A 20927-nucleotide genomic window follows, 5' to 3' on the forward strand; every position below is an offset into this window, starting at 1 on the left:
CACACATCCACACCCGCTCCCCTTGACTACTGTACCTCAAAATAAAAATACCCAACCGGGAGGTGTGCCTCGCCAGATTTAGAAAACGTCTTTCCACATCGAATCCCAGAAGGATTTTGAGAACATCTATATGTGTATACCACCAGACAAACAAAGATAAATCAAAAGCCTCTTACAATCAACACTGATCTTCTCAAATGTTCAATATGCTAATTTTCATTCTAGAAAGAGAGGTTGGGATGACCTTAGCCTTACACTCCAGGTACATTATGTACCACAGGTAAGGAAGAACAGCAGATCCTGCTAATTGTAGGTTCAGCCGTAAGCCCAGCACAGGGCGAATGGGCTTCTGTATTAGCCTGGACCATTGTAGCTTCTTCCACAATGACACCTGAGTCTCGGGGCCAAGGAAACGAGACGAGTGCTGAGTGGAAACCTGTCTTATCCGTAAATTATCAGGCTGCGCACCGGCTACTTAGTACTAACTATCGATGCGGGCGATATGCACTAACCCTGGGAAGTCCTTAGCTTATGAAAATCAAGGCTCTTTGACCGTGCTTTGAGCAGAGAACTTTTCCTAGTTGGGTTAGATTTTTGGGCATACGGATAAGCCGCAAGTCATTAACTTACTTTGGTAGGTTTGGTACCACAGCTCGGGATCCACGGGCGCATAGTTACGTGGGATCCACTTACAAGCTTAACAAGTCATCGCCTAGGTTGATCGACAAAAGCCGAACCCTACGGTTCTCTATAAATAATCTTCCGCGGACAACCTTTATGCTTGAGATTAATCCCAACTCTCACTTTTATTCCGCAATATCCCTATGATTAGGCCCGATATCCTGGCAAAATGGAGCCCGCTCTTCTATACAATGCGATGTTCCTGACCGAAAAGCCCCGAAGATGCTTCCAGGAACAAGTCTATACAGCAAACCGAAACACTGATAGCATACCAACATACGCAGAACTGAATCCTTTGCTCGAAGATATCGAGCCTTTCACCCCCGACCAGGTACTGGATTCCCTCGCGCCATATAGCCATGATTTCAATTCGGTTACTACGCCTTCAAGCCAGCAAAATACAGTGTCCGAATTTCAAAACGTGATTGAAGACCGAGTCCCAAAAATTGATACATCATCCCGCAACCAATTCCAGTTCAAGAGCAAGTGAGATTTACACTCTGCCATATTAAAAATCATTTCTATGCAGTGCTGACTATTAACTATAGCACGAACTCTGCTTTAATATGCAACATGGAAGGTTGCAAGTCCCCCGGCCCATTTTCAAACCGCGGAACCCTCAAACGCCATATCCAAACCCAGCATATTGCTCCAGGTGCATTTAGATGTCCTTATCACGGATGTCTTAAGGCTTTTAATCGAAGGGATAACTTGAAGCAGCATCTACGAGCTGTTCACTGGGACAGGCGCTGAGTTCAAGTTGCGCCTATTGACCCTGGAGAGGTCTCTGATAAGAGAATTTTTGTAATACACCAGTTCGAGTTATTTCCATTACTACTTGAAATTTCTGTCTTTGATACTAGTACTACTAAGACCTAAGCGGCCTTCGGCCTGCGGCCCAGTCAGCCAACACTGCTTTGTGGTGCGTTTCAAGTTCTCCTTTGGTAGTAGCCTTAGTATTCAGTGCTAGATATTGCTCTGAAGGCTTTGCCTCTACATATATCATCTATTATGTATGTCATTTTGGTTCCGCTCCAGCCACAGGGCTATACATTATGGCCTGGTCCTTTTTCACCACGTTGTTTTGAGTTACAGCAATATAATACAGGTAACAATCACCAGCACGTCGACAGCTATCCACGCAACAGTCGACAGAAATTTGACAGTCGTCCACATAACAGCCGATAGTAGCTTGACAGTAGCACTTCTCTTGAACCTTCGCCATTTCATATTGAACGATGGGTGTAGCAGCTTAACAGCTATTCGAGTAAAAGTCGACATTGGCTTGTCAGTGGCACTTTTATTGGACTTTCGCCACGATGCCGGATGTAGCACATCCTCTTAGTATTGAGCAAACTGACAAAGAATGTGAAACTAACACGAGGGTTGTCGCAGTCATACCGGCTATCCTTTTGTTTAATAGTATGTGGCCTTTTTAGTGGCTTTTCTTCGGTGGCCTTTCAGTGTGGTCTGCGGGAAGGGGGAGGGGTCTGGAGAGTCCAACCTTGGAACTGCTTCCAAGGTTCAGGAGAAAGTGTACAAAGATAACTGCAATTGGTATATCTCATCTTAATCTGGCCTTAGGTAGAGGGTATATATATCATATAGACAAGACATAAACGCAAACCAAATCCGATCCAATCCGACCCAAAATGAACACTGAAGAGATGGAAAAAAGAGAAGAAAAAAACAAAAGGAAAGATTAGGCGAACAAACGCAACACGATATTAAAGTAGGGACGAGAAAAAAAAGAAAACCCGAAGGAATCATACTATCCCACCCACCTCATCACACCCCACCAAAAACATCATAATAATAATCCTCATCCAACCCCTCCCTCTCCCGGAACAGTCGGCGCCTCGCCCGCAAACGTAGCATCATCAAAGCGAACATTAAGCAATCGAATCTTCAATCCATAATTACCAACGAGGTCAATTAACTTCGTCGTCTCAGCCGTAATAGGCTGTTGATTCAACAACATGAGTAAACCATCCAACCACTCCGAAGCTTCACTGTGCGAGGAAGGACGGAGGACGAGGAGGACTATTTCTTTTGCCGTTGAGCGGGAGGTTGAGCGGTGATGTTTGGAATTGGAGTGGCTGTGGCCCTGGCTGGTGGGAGACGGTGCGTAGCCGTGGATGGTGATTTTTGTCGCTGCTCGGGGGGCTGTTTTCACTGTTGATGTGGAGGTGTTGTCTGGGGCGGAGATGTTGGATACAACCGATGAGACTGTCGAGAGGTCGACTGTGATAGGGTAAGTAATTGATAGCAAAATCCCAAGGTGAAAGTGTTGACATACTCTTCTCCGGAAGCGCATCCAACTCCGGCGCCCGTTCGCCCAAAGAATTAAACTCTCCAAAATGAAGATATCGCCGATTATGCGACAACTGGACATACTGATGCGATGCATTCGACGACCTCCCCGTCACCACCGGATCGGATTTCGAACCAGAACCAGAACCCGCCTCCATCGAGAACCAAGCACCACGAAGTAAACACCTAGTCCTTTGCTCCTTAACAAACTGCAAAGCTTCATGATGAAGTTCCTCCCTAACCTGACGAAGATGTTGACCCCAAGCATCTTCATACGTAAGTTCGAGTAATTCCATCTGCAACTCACGCAAACGGGCATACTCGTAATTAGCGAGTTCCTCCTCAACATCTTGAACGTCTTTAGTCCTCGCCGCACCACCGACAACAGACTCGATTAGAATCCGAACCAATTCAACAAGCTTATCCAGATCATCAATTTCCGCCGCCGTAGCTTTCCACATTCGGAAGAACGCTTGTAAACCCGCAACATGGAGACGGGTCCAGTGTAATAGTAACGGTCTGAATAGTCGATCCAGACTGGATCGGGAATCCATAAGCATGTAATTCTTCGAATCGTCCATTTCGGACTTATCGACTTCGAAATGTTCGTATAAGATGGATGTTACAGCCAACGAGGCTCGCGCGATTGGGCAGCGCTGTCGGGAGGGCTTTGTCGATTGCTCTAGGAGCATCTTTTGAAATTCATCCTGGTGGCTGCGGACGTAATCTGCCAGATCCACCATGCCGAGGAAACCGACTCCGTAGAATTCTGTCGCGGGGCTTTCGGATTCAAAGCCCAGTCGGCGCCACTTTTCGGGATGGTGTCGTTTCGAACGTTTGGCGTCGTCGCCGGTAGTGGTATTTGTATTGGTGGAATACTTCTCCTTTTCCAGAACCTCCTCCGAGCCCTTCTGATTACTAGCCAAATGAATCCCCTTCAACGCACAGCGATGCTCAGGCTTCTCCTGATTCAGGGGAATTTCCTTCCACTTCCTCAGGAGTACCTTAGTAAGAGACTGAAATTCCAGCAACGGGTGCGCAAGATCCTGCAACGCAGAGTCCTGCATAAGATTATAGACCGCACGAATGACACCGAGATCCTGTAATCTCTGAATAAACTTAGGCCACTCAGCCTCGGAATCGTGGGTGATGGAGTCGCGCATCAGGGAATTGATCAATTGGAGGGCATTGGCGCAGAGCGCATGGTCAGCGGAGGATAGTCGACTGACGAGCATTTCTAGGAATTGTGGATAGATAGCGATGGCGGGTTTTAGGGCGCGAAAGCCGAACATATCGGGTTGAGGTGAGTTGCGGCCTTCGGCGTGTGGGTGGGAGACGACGGAGACGCAGATTGACATTGCGCCGCGGAGGATGTTGACGAGGGGGTGGGTGACGATTAATTGGACGATCTGTAGGAGAGAGAGAATATATTAGCGGGTGTTCATATTCAGGTTGCGCTTCGTCCATCCAACTGCAGTGCTCCATCCAGCTGCTGCTGCGCAGTCACTCACCCGCTCAACCAATTCCACATCGACACACTCCCACCCTTTATCAACATCAAGCAGTCTTGAAAAACTCGTCAGGCTATAAGCGAGGGTATTCCCACTCGCATTGAGGGTGAGGTATCGCAGACGAGTCAATCCACCCTCAGCGATAAAGAGGTCCGCGAAAGAAGGATCGCCAATATTGCCCTGGAGCTTGAAGACGGCCATTTTCCGAACGGCATCTTCATCGCTGCCCAGGCGCTCCACCAATTCGGCGACATTAACGTTCTCCATGGCTGGGGAGAAGGGAAGGGAAGATACTGAGTAACTCGCGAGTAACTCCGTATGGAGTGGAGTGGAGTGAAAGAAAGTTGAAGTGCGGAGGAAGTTCGGAGCGAAGGCGAAGGCGGCGTCAGGGGGAAGTGGGGCAGATGGTTTATTAAGGGTTTATTGGTTATTTTAGTTTATTTTATTGCATTATATTAGGATTTAGATTGATTATTTACTTTGGTTTAGGGTTTAGGGATCATAAATTATAGGTTTGGGGTAACTCGTTTGTACATTACTAGTTATTCGTCATACATAGGGCATTGCCCGGGGAATCAGGGAATCTATATACTAACAATCCAACCAACCCAACCAACTCCAGATGATGATGAGAGACATGATGCAATGAGGATGTGAGATGCAATGCAGATGAAATGCAGACAGACGAAGATGACCATACTATTTTGCACTCAAGTCATCACCGCCGCCAGCCCACGTTCCAAATGACATGGGCAATATCTCGCGCAGTATTCACCGTATCAACCACACGGCCAAGGAGGCCATTACTGACAGGTTCTCCTTCTCCTTCTCCCTCCCCCTCACCATACGGCATAAACATGCCCGAGGAGGTAAGTCGAAGTGGACGATCGGTCATTTCATCCTCATCTTCAGGGACAAACCATGGCTGGTCTTGAGTCCGGTAATGGCCCGTAAAATCGAGACTCGGATCTTCATCATCGTCATCAAGCAGGAAGTTGGCGGAGGATTGAGGTGGGCGGAGGGTTTCCACGGAGGGAGTGGGTGATAATTTAGAGGAAGTGGAGGTGGAGGTAGAGGCGGGTTGTGATGAAAGAGATGACCACCGAGCAAGGATTGACTCGCGTGGCTCCGGGGTGTCCCCGCGGTATTTCAAGGTGGTGGAGGGTAATGGGGCGATCGTTTTGCTGTCGCTGCTAAAACTGTTGCGTGGGGTACTTCGATTGCTGAGGGATGCTTGACCAGCGATCTGTCGCATCATGATCACTCCATCGTCTGATGAAGACTCGTCATCCACGGCCGGCCAGTCTCCATCGCCTTCTTTGATGTCGACTGCGATACACTGCTCCACTTCATCATTGAAGTGGATATGCCGCCGCTCACTGGGGGAAGTCATCCCGGAGGACGAGGTGGTGAGAGTACCGCCGAGGGAATATGTCGAGCTCCCCGTCCGGTGGTGGATTTGGTCGAGGTCGGTGTTGGATCGGGGGAATGGGGGGCGAGACCATCCATTTGCCTCTTGGGCTTTGAGAATGGCACCCGCATGCTGTAGGAGGGTGTGTTGGGAGAGGGAGCGTTGGAGGATAGCTTCTGATGCGGTTTTCTTTTTTAAGATGGGCTTCCGTTCCAGATAAGAGTTGGGGGTTTCCAGACGGCTGGGCGGAGGAGAGCAATCGGATGTCATGGCGTCGGTCGAGGCGGAGGTCTTGAGGGGACCATAGAGCCAAGTGACATCACAGTCCTTGAGCCTGGGATTGTTAGCAGTGTGCAATGTGCACGCAATAGAGGAGGGTGCTCACCAATTCAAGGTCTCTGGAGAGATAGTTTTGAGGTTATTCTTGGCTTTGGCCCATGTCCTCCACGACGCGTTCTCCAGCCGGACACCATTACTGTAGTCACCTCGGCGAGCGGTCACATATCGCCAGGAGGCCCAGATATCCTCTTCCTTCCATTCATGGGCCAGGTAGTCGACATGGCGCGATGGCTCGTCCTCGACGGAGGTATCGTCGGCAGCCGGGTGGGTGGTCAAGAGTGCGGAGGGAGATGGTAGATCTATTGAGGCGTCGCTCAAGGTATCGAGAATTGTCTCTGTCTCTGTTTCTGTCTCCACTTTGTCGGAAGGGAGGAGTAGATCCTCATCTAGCGATAGACTGCTCAGAGTAGGTGTGTAGAGGGGATCCTGGACGGCCGGAGTGAAGTTCGGAGAGGGCGGAAGAGAAGATTCAGTGGAGGCGACGGGACTAGGAGAATCGTGGGGGTTGAAATCATGTTGCATGGGGGATTTGGAGTGAATATCGTGGAGGTTGTGGAGGTCGTGGAGGAAATATCTTTGGGTGGTGGGTGAGCGCAACGGATCTGGGGAGAAAAGTGGCGACCGTTGGGGGGTTGCCAGGGCCGTCATGGCTAATGGGGGATGGTCATGTGGGTGGTAGAAAGAGTATAATGAGGTGTAGTAGAACAGAAGATAGTCCCGAGGGGGTATTAGGGTTTTAGGGGAGAGAAAGAGAGGGGAGAGTGGTGTGAGTGAGTGAAGTGAGGTGGTGGTGGAAGAAGAAGAAAGGAGGAGGAAAGTGGAAAACGTGGGGAGAATCACGGGGAGAGGAACTTCTCTTCTTCAAACCTCAACTTTCTCTTTATTTTTCTCTTCTCCCTTCTGGACTCTGTCTTTGCCACTGCTATATACTTGAATCTCTCGACTTTTATTTCTATTTTATTTTTTCCCTCTTATTCTATTTTTCCCCCGGTCGCCACTGGCAATCATTCCCCTCCGCTAGTGCGCACCGGCCTCAGTTACAGTTACGAGAAAGTCCAAGGCCAGACCGCACTATTCCCCACTTTTGCGAGCTTCGATCAAGTGGAGCACTCAAAGTCATGGAGTACTACAAGAGAGCAGAAGTAGCAACAGAAGCAGCAGCAGCAGGGTCTGAGCACAACACATGGTGGGTGGCACAGAGTTGAACAGATATCTGGAGATACACATACCGCAGCATGGCGACATATCCATCTTCTCCCAGTTCACAGGAATGTGAATGTCAGTGTCAGTGGTAGACATCATGATACCACCCCAGTCCGAGTCACGACAAAAATACATTACTGCCTGCCCTATGGATTCCTGATCGACTCAACCCCACCCGCTGAGCACAGGCCTGGTCGCGGACACTTGCTGGTGCCGAGAAGATAAGCTCGAGATTTGTGCCATTCCATCTTCTCCATGGCCGATGCCGATATGATCGATGACTATGAGGCTTGAGGGGAACCAATCGAAGAGGAGGAATGTGGCGGCACTATCAGACATCCATCCAGCCATCCAGCATCCAGATGCAGCATCTAGAGCTAGCATCCAGACCTAGTCTAGTCAGCCCGGAAACCTTGGCAGTTTCTACAGAGTCTGGTATGAACTAGAGCATCAAGGTTCAAGTTCCAGGTTCCAAGGTTCACTTCTTGGAACATCAAGTTTTCCAGGTTGACCAACTCACCACTCCTCCACCACCACCACCACCAAATGCTCTCCACCACACCAGGCTTGCATCATGCAGACTGGGCGCAACTGGGGGCAACTGGCAAAGGGTAAAGCAAAACTAAGAAAAACTCGTCGTACACCTAGAATTGCCTTTTGTCCGTGCGCTTGCAGGCCTGGGCGACTGGCTATTGTCGATGTCGCCGAGAAGACCAGCCCATGATTGGTTCTGGCTTAAACCCTCCCAGCATCCCTCCCAGCATTCAGTTGTCCGTCCTCGTCCGGGCCCTCGCACCAGGCCCGTGGGCCAGTGACAGCGCCGCATTGCTGCATGTCGCCGCCGCCGCCTCTTCTTTTTTTTTTTTTGCCCTCGATGAGTTCGGGCCCCGGCGTTAGCACCCCGTTGAAACGAAGCTGCACTGCGTTGCGCTGCGCTGCGTCTCAGATCCACTATCAAGAGCACGCCGTTCTGGCCCACCATATCCTCACCCAGTGAACGCGATATATTCATAACGTTCTCGTTCTCGGTGGGTACTCTCTGCGGGTACTCTCTGTGGATACTCTGCGGATACTCCTCAATGCGATCCGCGGAGATGAGATGATTCAATCAATGGCGAGCAGGATGTGCAAATTGACGCGAATCCCCACGGGCCCCCACGACCCCTGACCCTCGGAATTGCGGAGCCACCAGCCTGTCCTTTCATCGATCGACGCGTACGAATAGTGGTTGAAGGAGTGAATGAGGTGAACGAAACTCTGAGATCATCGGTCTGTGCTTCCCAGCTATCCGCACTAGGGAGGTACCTGGTACATACATGATAACCAGCTACCTAGCCCCGGGCAGGGCAACTCTACTATCTGCAATCGCTGCAATCGCTATCTACGATCATCCTCCTCCTCACCTTGGTATCCCATCCCATACCGAGGGTCCCTACCAATTTTCGTATCTATCTACCCGTCTCCGCATCGCTGCATCACCGTTACAATCCCAATCCTCCGCTCTTCGGAGTATTCAACTAGCGCTTTGCCTTAGGTACGGAGGGCTCGTACCTAGTGCCTTGCCTGCTCCACAGCCTAGCGCCTCACCTAGCGCTTTGCTCTGCTCTGCTGCACATCGTACTTTGTCATTGTACCCGTACTGGCACAAAAAACTCCGTATGCAACGCGCTTTACTTTCCACTACTGCGCGTCTTACCGGGGTCCCCAGCCACGGTGGAGCCACTCGTCCACTGGAACGCTGGAACGCTGGGCCCTTCATTAATGCACGACACTGATACTATCTTATCGGAGCTCAACGGCTACCTCAAGGCAAGGCTGTCGGGGTGCTCTGCGCTGCTCTGCTGCGGATCTACATATCATCAACCGCCCGGGCACCAATTGCGGATCGGATCAATGCGATGCGGTCGCTATCTCCCAGTCCCATCCCCCAGTCCACCTACTCTACCTCTACACCGGAGGTAGATGCAGACGCAACGCAACGGCAGCGGAACGCAGTTCTACCGTTGACATGCATGGCCCCATTGACAAACGGGCAGACAGGAAACGGGCAGGCAGACCAGGCTCGGCTAGGCTTTCGCTCGGCCAGGCTGGCCCCAGTCCGGCCGCAGCTTCTCGTCTTGTCTTCCCTCGGTCCTCCTTCCTCTCCCTCTTCTCCTGGCGATAACGACGGTGCATTGTCCTTTCGCGCCACTCGGGCGGGGTCTTAGTCTTACCTTAGTCTCAGATTACCCTACCCTACCCTACCCTACCCTACACCCGGTGAGATGAGATAGGATGATCTGCAAGACAGAGTTGGTGTGTTGTTCATATTGGCAGCTACGGTATTGTCTATAGTTAGTACCCTCTAGTTTTGTAGAGTAAATGTATACGATGCAATCAGCACCAGCTTATCACTAGCACCCGAATTAGCAAGCAATTGACCATTACATTAGCCCCATCCCATCACAATCGGTAGATCATCTCTGCACACTGATATCATGCAGTAACTAAAAACTAAGAACAATTCCTATAGTCTCCGAATAATCTCGGCCCGGAAAATCACGGGACATCACGGGATGAGTCGGCATCACGTGCACACCATACCCAAAGTGTCTTAGTAAGCGCCCCGCAACCGCAACGCAAAGCAAAGCAAGTGCCCGCACTGCCCGCACCGCAACACTGACGACTCGCCTCGACTCGACTCTTTGATTCGACCCATTGCATAATCACTTGAAACGATGGCTGAAGTTGCGGATTCAGGAGCAGGACCCGGTCCCCTCGAGCCGCAGGCTAGACATGTTGTATACTGTGGAGGTGAGTGTCCCCCGTGGTGGGATGGTGGGCTGTGGTGTGGTGTGGTGTGGTGAATTGGATTGGATTGAGCTAGCCAACTGCCCGGATGGAGCTTGGTAGAGCTGCACTGGACGGACGGAGCTTTGCGATGTGGATTGCCATTCCATTCTATTCAATTCAATTCCCCGCCCCCACCCCTCCCCTCCTTGCCTGGCCTGTACTGTACTTCTGTGCTTTACTGGTGTATGTTGCGTGATGTTGAACCTTGGCTAACACAATTCCTTCATAGTCTGCACTCTACCCCCAGAGGTACGTTATGTTATGCTGCGCTAGTTTATGCTAGTTTATGCTATGCAATTATTCCCATTTTATTCCTTCCCCGGGTCGATATGATATAATTCGATACGATAGCAAGCTGCGCAGCTTCGCTTGGACCCATGATAAAGATACATACACTCAACTCAACTCAACTCAACACGAAACACAAAGAACACGCCATTGACCACATCTTCTAATAGTACTGCGAGTTCGGCGGCACGGCGAAGAAATGCGAGGAATGGCTTGAGGCTAAACAGCCTGATCTTTGGAATAGATTATACTCGGAGGGTGAGTGATATATCCCGACCCATGCCCACACCCATGCCCATTCCCCGCTCGTTATGATGGGGATTCTATATTATCCCGCTTCCTATATTTCATCTCCATCTCTGCCCGCTTCCAAATAACCACAACTAACCACCACCACCATCACCCACAGACGCAGTAACAGCAAACCTCTCAACCCTCTCCCTCTCCGCCCAAGAACGCGCCACAAAAGACGCCGCGAAAAAAGAAGCCAAAGCCGCCCAAACCGAAGCGCGCGACGCGGAGCGCAAAGCAGCTTCAAAAATCCAAATCAAGCGGGTAGAGCGCAACAAGCGCAAATACGTCACCGTGATTATCGGCCTTGAAGTATTCGGATTAGAGAATAAGAAATTGGCCAAGGATTTGGGGAAGAAGTTTGCGACTGGGTCTTCTATGACTCGTTCTGCGGCCGGGACGGAGGAGATTACTGTTCAGGGAGATGTTAGTGAGGATGTTCGGGAGTGGTTGCTTGAGGTTCATGGGGATAAGGTTCCACGGGGGAATATTGAGTTGATTGAGGATAAGAAGAAGAAGAAGGCTGATGCTGCGGCTGGTATTGTTTAGTGCCAGTGTAGCTATGAGGTATAGAGCAGAGGGGTATTTACTAGGCGGAGGATACTATACTGATACTTATACTCTGGTATGATATTTGCATCACTACGCCGACTGTTGAGTGCATTGGGTTGGTTGGTTGGATTGATTGATGACTGGCATTAATGATCGACGATTTCATTGTGGTTAGTTAGGTATGGATATGGGTATGGGCATGGGTATCATGACACGACTAAAATAAAAATATATGGAGACCCGAAGAAACAAAACAAAACAGAACAGAACAGAACAGAAACGCTTCATTCAATGCTGTGCTGTGCCTTTCTTTGCCGATGCTTGTGCGTACTGCCAAGGGGCCAGTGTGCAGTGCGTAATATCATAAACCTTACAACTCATCAAGAACCCGCAAAGGATCATATTCCGCATCCGTAGCTTTCGCCTTCACTGCCCGTGAACTCGAGCTTTCACTCGAGCCTCCACCTCCACCGCCCCCATCCGTAGCCCTCGCCTGAAGACTCTCCCGACGATCCGCAAGGCTGGCTGGATACCACGCCGAACTAGTCTCGACCTGAACCCCATGGTCATGGAGGATGGACTCAACCACAGATTGAGGTGTTGTACCCGACACGGGGAGTGGGAGAGATTGGTTTGAGATCGGATCCGACGCCGACGCCAATGCCGGGCCCATGTCTAGATCTAAATCCAAATTCGGCGAATCGACGGGGAGATTCCGCTCAATCCCAGGCCAATTCTGCAAAACAACCCCCAAAACCAAAACCATCACCGCACTACCAACAACAGCCCAAAAGATTCTAAGTCGTCGACTAATCCGCTCCTGCCAATCCAATTCCCGTCGTTCCCAACGGTCAATCTCAGACTTGACAGCTTGAAGACGAGTACCCAGTTGCTCGACTTTCTCACGACCGGATTTCATGCGGGATTCTAGGCTCTTGGATTTGTCGCTTTGAGGGGTAAACCCCTTTAAGTCGATGATTTGTTTGCGGATTTCCGTATCCAGGGTGCTTGTTTCGCGGTCGAACTCGTTCAGGAATGTAGCCGCTGATTCGGAGAGATCTTGAAAGGAGGCGATTGTTGAATTTAACGCTGTTACTCGCTCGAGGAGATTGTAGTATGTGTAATCTAATCTTCTTGTCGCGTCTGTGGCTTGTGTTCCGGTGGAGGTCAGGGCTGATCGGAGATATCTGCAGCGAAGTGTAAGTGTTAGCTAGCTAGCTTAGCTTGAGTTGAGTGGTTGAGACAAGACTGCCAACACTCTAACTCACCCTTCACCCTGTTTCCTCCTCCTCTTAACCCTCTCCAAATCCTCCATAGACTGAATCTCCTGTCGTCTAATCGGTCCCAACCGCTCATGCTGCTCAGGAACATCAAGCAAACTTCCCCTCCGACCAGTCCCCCTCGTTGAATCCGAGTCCCAGCGAGACCGTGTCGTCGACGCCGTCGTCTCCCGCGTTATCGGTCGGAGTAACCCATCATCTGCATCGCGTGGGCCGGGGTCCTTATCCTTCCCGGACCAGGTGGGTAGTAAGCCGCGCGCACTAGCTGAGGAAGCGAGATGGCTCATTGGGCGTGGGAGTCTTAGTTCGCGCGATTTGGTGTGTTTGTGTTTATGGGAGGTTGATTTGGAGCTGGAGCCGTCGAGACTGTAGCTGTGGCTGTGGTTGTGGTTATGATTGTGACTGAGACTGTGGCCGAGGCCGAATGGGTCGAAGGTGCGTGGGTGTCGGTGGCGTGGTTCGGAGGATCCGTGGTTGGGGGTGGAGATGGAGGTGAAGGAGGGTTCTTGTAGAGTTGGTCGTTGTTGTACTCGTATTCCTGATGTTGATTTTGATCCTGCTCCTCCTCCTGCTGCTGCTGCTCCTCCTAAGGAGGTGGTGTATTTGTGCTGGACATGGCGAGGGATGGCTCGGTCGCTGTCTGCAAACGGACTGGAGACGTCATTGGGTCGGGGGGTGGGAGGTTTGTGGGTCAAGGGGAAGGTTGCAGAGGCCGTTCTGGTGTGTGCGAATGGGATGGGATGGGGGTCCATTTGGCATTATAGTAGTTTTGGGAGAGTGGTAGTAGTGGAAGTGTAGTGGAAGTGTAGTGTAGTGGAAGTGAAGTGGTGAAGTGAAGTGCGGAGGAGACGCGGAGGCGCCAAGAAGATCGACACGCTACGGAACAGCCTGAGCCATACTGAAGACATGGCATATCTACGAGTATGCATACAGTGATACAGTTATGGAGGTATACATTATACAGTCAAGTAAAGGATACTGGTAAATAAATTGCTTTTATCAATGGATCGCTATGAACTGAATCAAATCAATCGAATCCTCAAAACACTCCCAGAAACGCCAGTGCCCAACCCGAGAATTAGCGGTAGCTGTAGAGCAGCATAGCTAGCATAGAATAGCATAGCCTGGCTTGCTGTAGTATCCGGATCATGCAGGTAGATGTATGCCAGTGTGCCAGTGTGCCAGTGCGTACTGTGTACACCAGTGCAGGCAGCTCCACCTTACGAGTTGAGAAGCTTGTTGCGCTTCTCTCTGCGCTTCAAGCGCTCGACGCGCTTGGCATGCATCTTCTCGGCCATCTTCTCGTAGCGAGCCTTTTCTTCCTTGGCGGCGCGCCTGTCCTTGATGCGCTGGATGTGGGCCTGGGGAGGTCCGAGTTAGCGATGGTAGGCAGCCAGGATGAGGATATAAAATAGCCGGGGACAGGAACAGGGACAGGAACAATAGTTCACAACCCAACATTAGGGTTTTAGGGGAAAGAAAGAGAAAAAAAAGAAGGAAATCAGTAGCTGTGAATAGCAATGAGCACCCACCTTACGCTCGGCCTCCTTCTCATCCTTCATCTCACGCTCCAACTCCTTGACAGCCTTTGCCTGGTCGGCAGCCTCTTTCCGCTTAGCGTAGGAGGTCAGGCCGGAATTCGGACGGAAGGGCTTCTTGGAGGAGTCATGCCAATTCTTGCCTGAAAAGGATTGGATTAGTTGGGTGGAGTGGGGACGTAGGTGAGTTGGGTTGGAGTGACATACCGTTCTTGCGCATGCCGGCGGACTTGGGGGCCTCGGGGGCTGGCGCGGTGGCCGTAGTAGACATAGTGAAGGGGAAAGGCACAGAATGTATGTGTCTGTCTGTATGTGTGTGTGTATGTGTGCGCAAAGTATGACTGTTGTAATATGTATCACTGTGGTTGCAGTGATGAGTGGAATAAGATAGACCGAGTCTGCGTCCACCGGGCCCGTCCAAGTGAAAATTTGCTCGGAGATTATCAGATCGAGATAATCAGGCTTGGCACGAGAATTTCCCACTTTGGCAGTATTGGACACTTCCATTTGTCACTTCACCTCTGCCACTCTCCCTCTTCTCTCCACTGCAGTCCCGCTTTCACCGTATTTGGCGCCCAAAAGGGCCCCGTAAGGTCCATTTCCCTGAAACTGACGACTTCGCTTCTGCAAGGCTCTCTTGGCAAACACTCTACTCACCTCCGGCGTACACGAGGCATTTCATTCACCGCCAAATCCCCTCTTTTTTTCGTCTTTCACCCCCCACCCACTCCCACTCTGCAGTGCCTGAGCCTGCGACAGCGCCTGACGCGCCCGATCAAATCGCTCACTCTTAAATACTCCGTCCCCCTCTTTCTTATACCGACTTGCTCTCTCCTCCCGTCGTGGAAAATCATGCTTCTGCGATAGCCCCGTTTAGCCTTTCCTCCCTTCCTCTTTCCCTCCCCCTGGACTGTTAAGCCTTGATGGCGACGGCCGAGCATGCAATTACGGTCAATGAAGCGATGGAGTTGCCCGTCCTCCCGCCTAACCAGGGGGTTGAGGCTATGAAGGATATCGTCTTCGGATCGGTGAGTGCAGCACAACCAGCACACAACCAGCACCACTGGTGGTGGTGGTGTGCCCATCTCGCCACTTCCAAATGACTCACGCTAACCACCACCACCACCCCAGTCCGCCGGAATGGCAGGAAAATTAATAGAATACCCCTTCGACACCGTAAAAGTCCGCCTCCAATCCCAACCTGAACACCTTCCCCTCCGCTACACAGGACCCTTGGACTGTTTCCGCCAATCCTTCCGAACCGATGGCTTCAAGGGTCTATACCGAGGCATATCCGCCCCCATGACCGGCGCCGCCGTCGAAACAAGTTGTCTATTCTTCAGTTACCGCATCATCCAAGATGCGCTTCGGGCAACCGTGTTCCCGGGAATCGATCACCTTCCCTTCGCCGCATTACTGTTCAGCGGTGCAGCGTCGGGTTCGGTTACATCTCTCGCCCTCACACCCATCGAGTTAATTAAATGCCGCATGCAAGTCCCCTCCGAAACATTCGGCGCGCAGCCCCGTCCACTCGCCCTAGTCGCAGACATCTTTCGTCGCGAGGGATTAATCGGTTTCTGGCGTGGTCAGTTGGGTACACTTATTCGGGAAACGGGTGGTTCTGCAGCTTGGTTTGGCGGGTATGAGGGTGTGAGTATGTTATTTCGCAAATATAATTTGAAAAACGCCGCCGCCAGCACCACCACCACCACCGCCACCGGGAACGACGGCGCCCTCTTCGTCCACCAACAATTAATAGCCGGAGCAACAGCGGGAATTAGCTACAACTTCCTCTTCTACCCAGCCGATACGATCAAGTCCCGCTTACAAACGGAGGATATTTCACTCCGCCAACCCGGTGCCCAGAGACAGACGTTTTGGAGTGTTGGTCGGGCTCTTTGGAGACAGCAGGGTCTTAAGGGGATGTATCGTGGTTGTGGAATTACTTGTGCGCGATCAGCGCCGAGCTCGGCTTTTATTTTTTCCGTTTATGAGGGGTTGAGATCATTTTTTGGATAAACACCTCGGAGAAAGAGACACATACACAGAGAGAGAGATACATGTTTTGCTTTTATTGCATATAGACTTTTGTTGTTGTTGGTTGAGTTGAGTGTTGGATGAACATATATCTACGATCACGATTCGATTGGATTGGATTAGATGCGATCGAGACCGCTTTCTTGCTTTTGTTTTATACCCTGATATACAAAAAAGATCATGATATTTGTTGCTGGATAACTATAGATTTGTTGAATGGAATAATTCAAATGAGCATAATAGCAGCAACCTGAGTGGCATAGTTCAGCCTGTGTACTAGTTAGTAGAAGCCCTGGAGAAGAAGAAACAAGTGTGAACTGGCAGCAGCCGATTGCATCTGAGTCTACTAGGAATTTCGTAACAGTTTGCGGTGTTTCTTCCGGTTTATTATTGCACCACCTGGCGTCATACTATCTACTTTGCTTTTGTTACGGTTGGGCGTGGCGTTTGGATAGGTGCTGCTTTCTGAGGGATGAACGACTGTATAGTCATTACGTTCTGATTTACATTCAAGCTGCGTCCCGTTGACAAAATCTTGAATTGAACTGAATCAAAATATGCTACATATTTCTCGTTTTGGCGCTTTGGCCAGAGAAATTGGAAGGGGATCTTGGTGCACCCAATTGTGTTTGGTGAGCTTCCTAGCTTCGACGAGATATCCACTCAATCAATAGGAAATAGGATGGGAAGTTGAACGCGTCCTGGTCACATTCAACTTCTCAAAGCCCATATCTCCATGATTATGTGCAAGTCGGCAGTTATACATAGTAAACTGATAATGACTTTGACTTCGCCCCAGACTCGTGCAGCCAGAGTTATATATCACTGCTCATATTAGATTGAGTATCAGTATGCATTTTCTTAGGAAGGAAGGCATACGCTTCTCGACTTGGTCGGATCTCAGTCCATGCAACTCCCACGATAATCGATGGCAATGCATACCTGGAGGATAGGCTGATGACTTCAATCCATACGTAAGCACATTGCACATCTCTCATCAATCAATAAGCCGGCCTCGGCCTCATGCTTCATAATGATATTCAGCTCAGGCGTCAGCTCAGATGAATCCAAAGTCCTGAACCCCAGAGACCTATAGAAACCTTCATTCCATGGCACATTTCGAAAAGTTGTCAGAGTAACGGACGAGCAGTCAGATGTGACTGCCCATCGTATCACCGTTTCCATTAAATTCCGACCGACTCGCTTGCCCTGATGAATTGATTGAACGGAGACCTCATGTATGTGGAAAGTTTTCTTCGTCAGGTTCCCGTTGAGAAATGCGATCGGGGCATCCTTGGCATCAACAGCCACCCATTCGAAACCGTCCTTGATGAATTTCAAATGTTGCTCCACCGATTGTGTGTCTCCATCAGCGAGCCATGCATGTTTAGGAAGCTGTAAAAATGCTTGAGCTGCCGAGCGCTCCACCGCTGGTAGGAGTGGAGCGTCTCTTGCTTCTGCTTGCCTGATCGTGAACTTGAAGTTATCCATTCGAAAGGTACGTTCATATGTGCAATAGATCATGTGGGGGGAAATTCGTTGACTCCTGCTCACAGTTCAAGGGAAGGGGCATAACAGGGGAAGATGATTTTCGACGTAGGGTATATTTAAAATTACAAGCAAATGTACCCTACAACAGTATTAGTACAAGTAGTTATTTCATTTGTAGGGTCTTCTATCACGTGGTATCTTTCAATACCATGCGGTATTTGAAACCGAGCGAAGCCCAAAACGGTAATCGGTGGTAATGTAATGCGTATCTTCCCTTCTATTCAGCAGATCGGCGGGCTATTACTGACCAGATGGAATAAGGGTAGAGAGAGTCGAGAGATGGTGTATTGGTTGTTTTTGTTGTTGTAGGATAAACTACCTGGAAGCCTCTTATGTACATTGGTTGTTGTCTGGTTGATTTGACGGCAACCACCTGTACCTACAGTAGTTCCTGCTTTCTTCTGCTTCTCTCCAAGCTTATTACTTTCCACCTGGGAAATATCGTCTGCTACTACACCTTCCTCGGTATTCGTCGTATCCGAGCCCTTTGAATCTATCACATATCTCGCATAAACTGGGAGCCTTGGCATTTGACTTCTGCTAGAACGGTTGATTTTGCAACGAAGAGAATCATATTTCTCATTGGGTGATCTGGAATTACTATAAGCTGGTTGAGGTGTGTATGTTAGTCCGGACCTATTTGGCCAATAAGCGTTTATAAACTACTACACATTGTATGGTTCAATCGTCACATCTTGATTTGCGAGTATCCGAGCATTCTCATATTATATTTAACCCGAAGAAAGATACAAATTAAATGGCTGTCATTATTGTCACGCTCCAGGACTATCACTGTTATTGATCCATGAATTGCCGATGAAAGCTAACAATCCGGCCTGTCCACTCCGTAGCGTGCGTCAAAAAGGTAGTCCGGAAATGAAATGATCCTTCCATCTGCCCAAACCCACTTCCTGGAACGACACAAACGCCTGTTGCTTCAAGCAGTTTCAAACAGTAAAACTCATCTGGCGACCGGCCCTCTAAAGCAGCGGCTTGCGCGGCCTTGGCCGGTGCCCCAACTCCCGGATATTTCGGCAGCCTTTATACTACGTGCTCCCACTGCAGCCCGTCCCCGTCTATCCTGCTCGAAGAAAGGCACGAACCGGCAAGCCGACGGCGGCCATATACACTTCCCCTTCTCCAGTCATCTGATAGGGATAAGACAGAGTCTATGACGAGGATCCGCCAATCTGCATCCACTACTTGATAGAATGGGATCAACAAGAAGGTTGTGGTGAAGAACACGGCAGAAGATCCGGTATTAACCCCAAGCGCCTACTAGCAGTTGTCTCTTAACCAGAAGTTATAGGCTGTAGTGGGGTTTTAGGCTCTGAAGAAGTTACGATGCCCAATAGAATCCGATTCGGAGTAGCGAAAGCGTTTAACATTTGTCGTGGACGAAGTCATGAACCTAGAGGAATAAATAATCATCCTAACTTTGCTGCATATCCGAAGCCCGAGGCCAGCTGCGAACGTTGTGATTCATATCTAGACCACCGATTTAAAACTACCAACAGCGTCTGCTATTTTTTCCAAGAGAACTCTCTTTCTTTCATCTCCAATCCAACTTCCACGCACTCCTGAGATTGCTATGGTGTTCCAATCGTCAATGCTGAAATCAAACGCCTCCTGAACTGCGCAGTAATTGTTCAATATCCCACCGCCAAAATAGGCCGGGTCATCGCTGTTCAACGAAAATAGCACTCCAAAATTTAGGAATTCCCGAAGTGGCAGAGAAGCGATGGATTTGACAGTGCGCAAGTAAACATTTGAGAGTGGGCAAATAGTAAGCAAGGTGCCCTTTGCAGCGATCTGTTCCAAAAGCTCTTGATCCTCAGCTAAGCGGATGCCATGGTCAATTCGCTCAGCATCTAAAGAGTCGAGCGCTCCTTTGATGTAAGAAACATCGCCTTCTTCGCCTCCATGAGCCGTACGCCGTAACCCAACCACTTTGGCTTTTTGGAATACGTTCGTAAACAGCTCGGGGGGGGAATCCAACTTCAGAAGAGTCAAGCCCGACGCCATGAATAGTACCATCACGGATAAACTCATTTACAGAGTCAAAGGTAGCTTCGGCGGACGCCACCGGCAGGTGACGGAGAAAACACATGATGAGACAAGATGTGACCCCCAATTCAGATTCGGCACGGTCCAGGGCGCGCTTATAGCCTCTGGTGACTGATGCTATAGGAACACCACGGGGGGGTGTGTGATTGTGGATCAAAGAACACTTCTGCATGATGAACCCCATCAGCATGGGCCGCGAGAACATAGGACCATGCCAATTCGTAAAAGTCATCCTCGGTAATCAAGACCGACATATTTGCATAGTGAATGTTGAGAAAGTCGTCGAGATTGTCGAATCCATCATACCTGGCTGCCAGAGCCTCGGGGCTTTGGTAGTGCGGCAAATCAGGAAGGGAAATCTTGTTCTTTCTCGCAAGAGAAAAAACCAGCTCCGGAGTCAAAGCACCCTCGAGATGAATGTGATGCTCACATTTTGGGAGATTGAGAAGGAACGAATGAAGTGGTGATTTGCACATAGTGCTGGGGATGGTTCGCGTTCTGCAGTGAAGAAAGAAATCGACTTTGATTTTGATTATTTCGCCAATCCCTTGGAGGTATAATAAACATATTCCACCTGAGCCATTTAGCCTATCTGTGACGCCAATTGCCGCGTCCCCAGAAGATAAGGTCCCTTCTCAGCGCGAAGACTTTCACCCTCTGTATATGCATCTCATGAGTAAACTCATGTGTCACCCCATATAATTTCTTGCCCTCAAAGGTTTGGCCGATAATCTGGCTATCTAATCTTATCCTACCCAACATTGGTGACCTGCGGGCTTTGCTATATAACTCGCCCGCAGATGAGTCCAACCGCAACTCCTGCCAAGGTTGGCACTAAGAGCGGTCCGAGTGTACGTCCGTGCAAGCGAGAGCCCGCCCTGAACATAGATGTAGAATACTAATCAATCGTGATATATGACATGAAGGGGCAGGTTATCTTGGGCTTTGACTAAATACCCATAGTAAGGAGCCTACCATGACATAAGTATTACTGAACTACAAGGTACATCTGCAAACGATAAACAAACTTTTG

The 20927-nt window shown here is 49.8% G+C and overlaps 11 protein-coding genes across 11 annotated transcripts; 3 read left to right on the forward strand and 8 right to left on the reverse strand.

Moving 5' to 3' along the window:
- Positions 1 to 850: 850 nt before the first annotated feature.
- Positions 851 to 1171, forward strand: N7481_013435 (uncharacterized protein; the record flags this gene model as incomplete). Its single annotated transcript, XM_057272654.1, has 1 exon — positions 851 to 1171. The coding sequence occupies one exon, from the start codon at positions 851 to 853 to the stop codon at positions 1169 to 1171; it is 321 nt and encodes a 106-aa protein (XP_057115286.1).
- Positions 1172 to 2503: 1332 nt separating this feature from the next.
- N7481_013436 (ELMO/CED-12 family protein) lies at positions 2504 to 4772 on the reverse strand (the record flags this gene model as incomplete). Its single annotated transcript, XM_057272655.1, has 3 exons — positions 2504 to 2925; positions 2981 to 4403; positions 4506 to 4772. 3 exons carry the CDS (start codon positions 4770 to 4772, stop codon positions 2504 to 2506), a joined length of 2112 nt encoding a protein of 703 aa, XP_057115287.1.
- Positions 4773 to 5223: 451 nt separating this feature from the next.
- On the reverse strand, positions 5224 to 6903 carry N7481_013437 (protein phosphatase regulator REG1; the record flags this gene model as incomplete). The annotated part of the gene is made up of 2 exons (XM_057272656.1): positions 5224 to 6250; positions 6302 to 6903. 2 exons carry the CDS (start codon positions 6901 to 6903, stop codon positions 5224 to 5226), a joined length of 1629 nt encoding a protein of 542 aa, XP_057115288.1.
- A 2502-nt stretch (positions 6904 to 9405) lies between these two features.
- N7481_013438 (uncharacterized protein) lies at positions 9406 to 9633 on the reverse strand (the record flags this gene model as incomplete). The annotated part of the gene is made up of 1 exon (XM_057272657.1): positions 9406 to 9633. The coding sequence occupies one exon, from the start codon at positions 9631 to 9633 to the stop codon at positions 9406 to 9408; it is 228 nt and encodes a 75-aa protein (XP_057115289.1).
- Positions 9634 to 10175: 542 nt separating this feature from the next.
- On the forward strand, positions 10176 to 11418 carry tma22 (putative RNA binding protein Tma22; the record flags this gene model as incomplete). The annotated part of the gene is made up of 4 exons (XM_057272658.1): positions 10176 to 10251; positions 10520 to 10539; positions 10749 to 10836; positions 10988 to 11418. The coding sequence occupies 4 exons, from the start codon at positions 10176 to 10178 to the stop codon at positions 11416 to 11418; spliced, it is 615 nt and encodes a 204-aa protein (XP_057115290.1).
- A 373-nt stretch (positions 11419 to 11791) lies between these two features.
- On the reverse strand, positions 11792 to 13453 carry N7481_013440 (uncharacterized protein; the record flags this gene model as incomplete). The annotated part of the gene is made up of 2 exons (XM_057272659.1): positions 11792 to 12608; positions 12690 to 13453. 2 exons carry the CDS (start codon positions 13451 to 13453, stop codon positions 11792 to 11794), a joined length of 1581 nt encoding a protein of 526 aa, XP_057115291.1.
- Positions 13454 to 13921: 468 nt separating this feature from the next.
- N7481_013441 (CGR1 family protein) lies at positions 13922 to 14510 on the reverse strand (the record flags this gene model as incomplete). Its single annotated transcript, XM_057272660.1, has 3 exons — positions 13922 to 14062; positions 14234 to 14382; positions 14447 to 14510. 3 exons carry the CDS (start codon positions 14508 to 14510, stop codon positions 13922 to 13924), a joined length of 354 nt encoding a protein of 117 aa, XP_057115292.1.
- Positions 14511 to 15162: 652 nt separating this feature from the next.
- On the forward strand, positions 15163 to 16258 carry amcA (putative mitochondrial ornithine carrier protein AmcA/Ort1; the record flags this gene model as incomplete). Its single annotated transcript, XM_057272661.1, has 2 exons — positions 15163 to 15267; positions 15371 to 16258. The coding sequence occupies 2 exons, from the start codon at positions 15163 to 15165 to the stop codon at positions 16256 to 16258; spliced, it is 993 nt and encodes a 330-aa protein (XP_057115293.1).
- Positions 16259 to 17239: 981 nt separating this feature from the next.
- Positions 17240 to 17800, reverse strand: N7481_013443 (GNAT family N-acetyltransferase; the record flags this gene model as incomplete). The annotated part of the gene is made up of 1 exon (XM_057272662.1): positions 17240 to 17800. The coding sequence occupies one exon, from the start codon at positions 17798 to 17800 to the stop codon at positions 17240 to 17242; it is 561 nt and encodes a 186-aa protein (XP_057115294.1).
- A 1515-nt stretch (positions 17801 to 19315) lies between these two features.
- N7481_013444 (Adenosine/adenine deaminase) lies at positions 19316 to 19864 on the reverse strand (the record flags this gene model as incomplete). Its single annotated transcript, XM_057272663.1, has 1 exon — positions 19316 to 19864. The coding sequence occupies one exon, from the start codon at positions 19862 to 19864 to the stop codon at positions 19316 to 19318; it is 549 nt and encodes a 182-aa protein (XP_057115295.1).
- Positions 19865 to 19989: 125 nt separating this feature from the next.
- On the reverse strand, positions 19990 to 20370 carry N7481_013445 (adenosine deaminase; the record flags this gene model as incomplete). Its single annotated transcript, XM_057272664.1, has 1 exon — positions 19990 to 20370. One exon carries the CDS (start codon positions 20368 to 20370, stop codon positions 19990 to 19992), a length of 381 nt encoding a protein of 126 aa, XP_057115296.1.
- Between the last annotated feature and the right edge of the window lie 557 nt (positions 20371 to 20927).

This window comes from Penicillium waksmanii (genome assembly GCF_028829765.1).
Source record: "Penicillium waksmanii strain IBT 27052 chromosome Unknown utg000011l:1.0-400869.0:1.0-401085.0, whole genome shotgun sequence".
NCBI classification, from domain to species: Eukaryota; Fungi; Ascomycota; class Eurotiomycetes; order Eurotiales; family Aspergillaceae; genus Penicillium; species Penicillium waksmanii.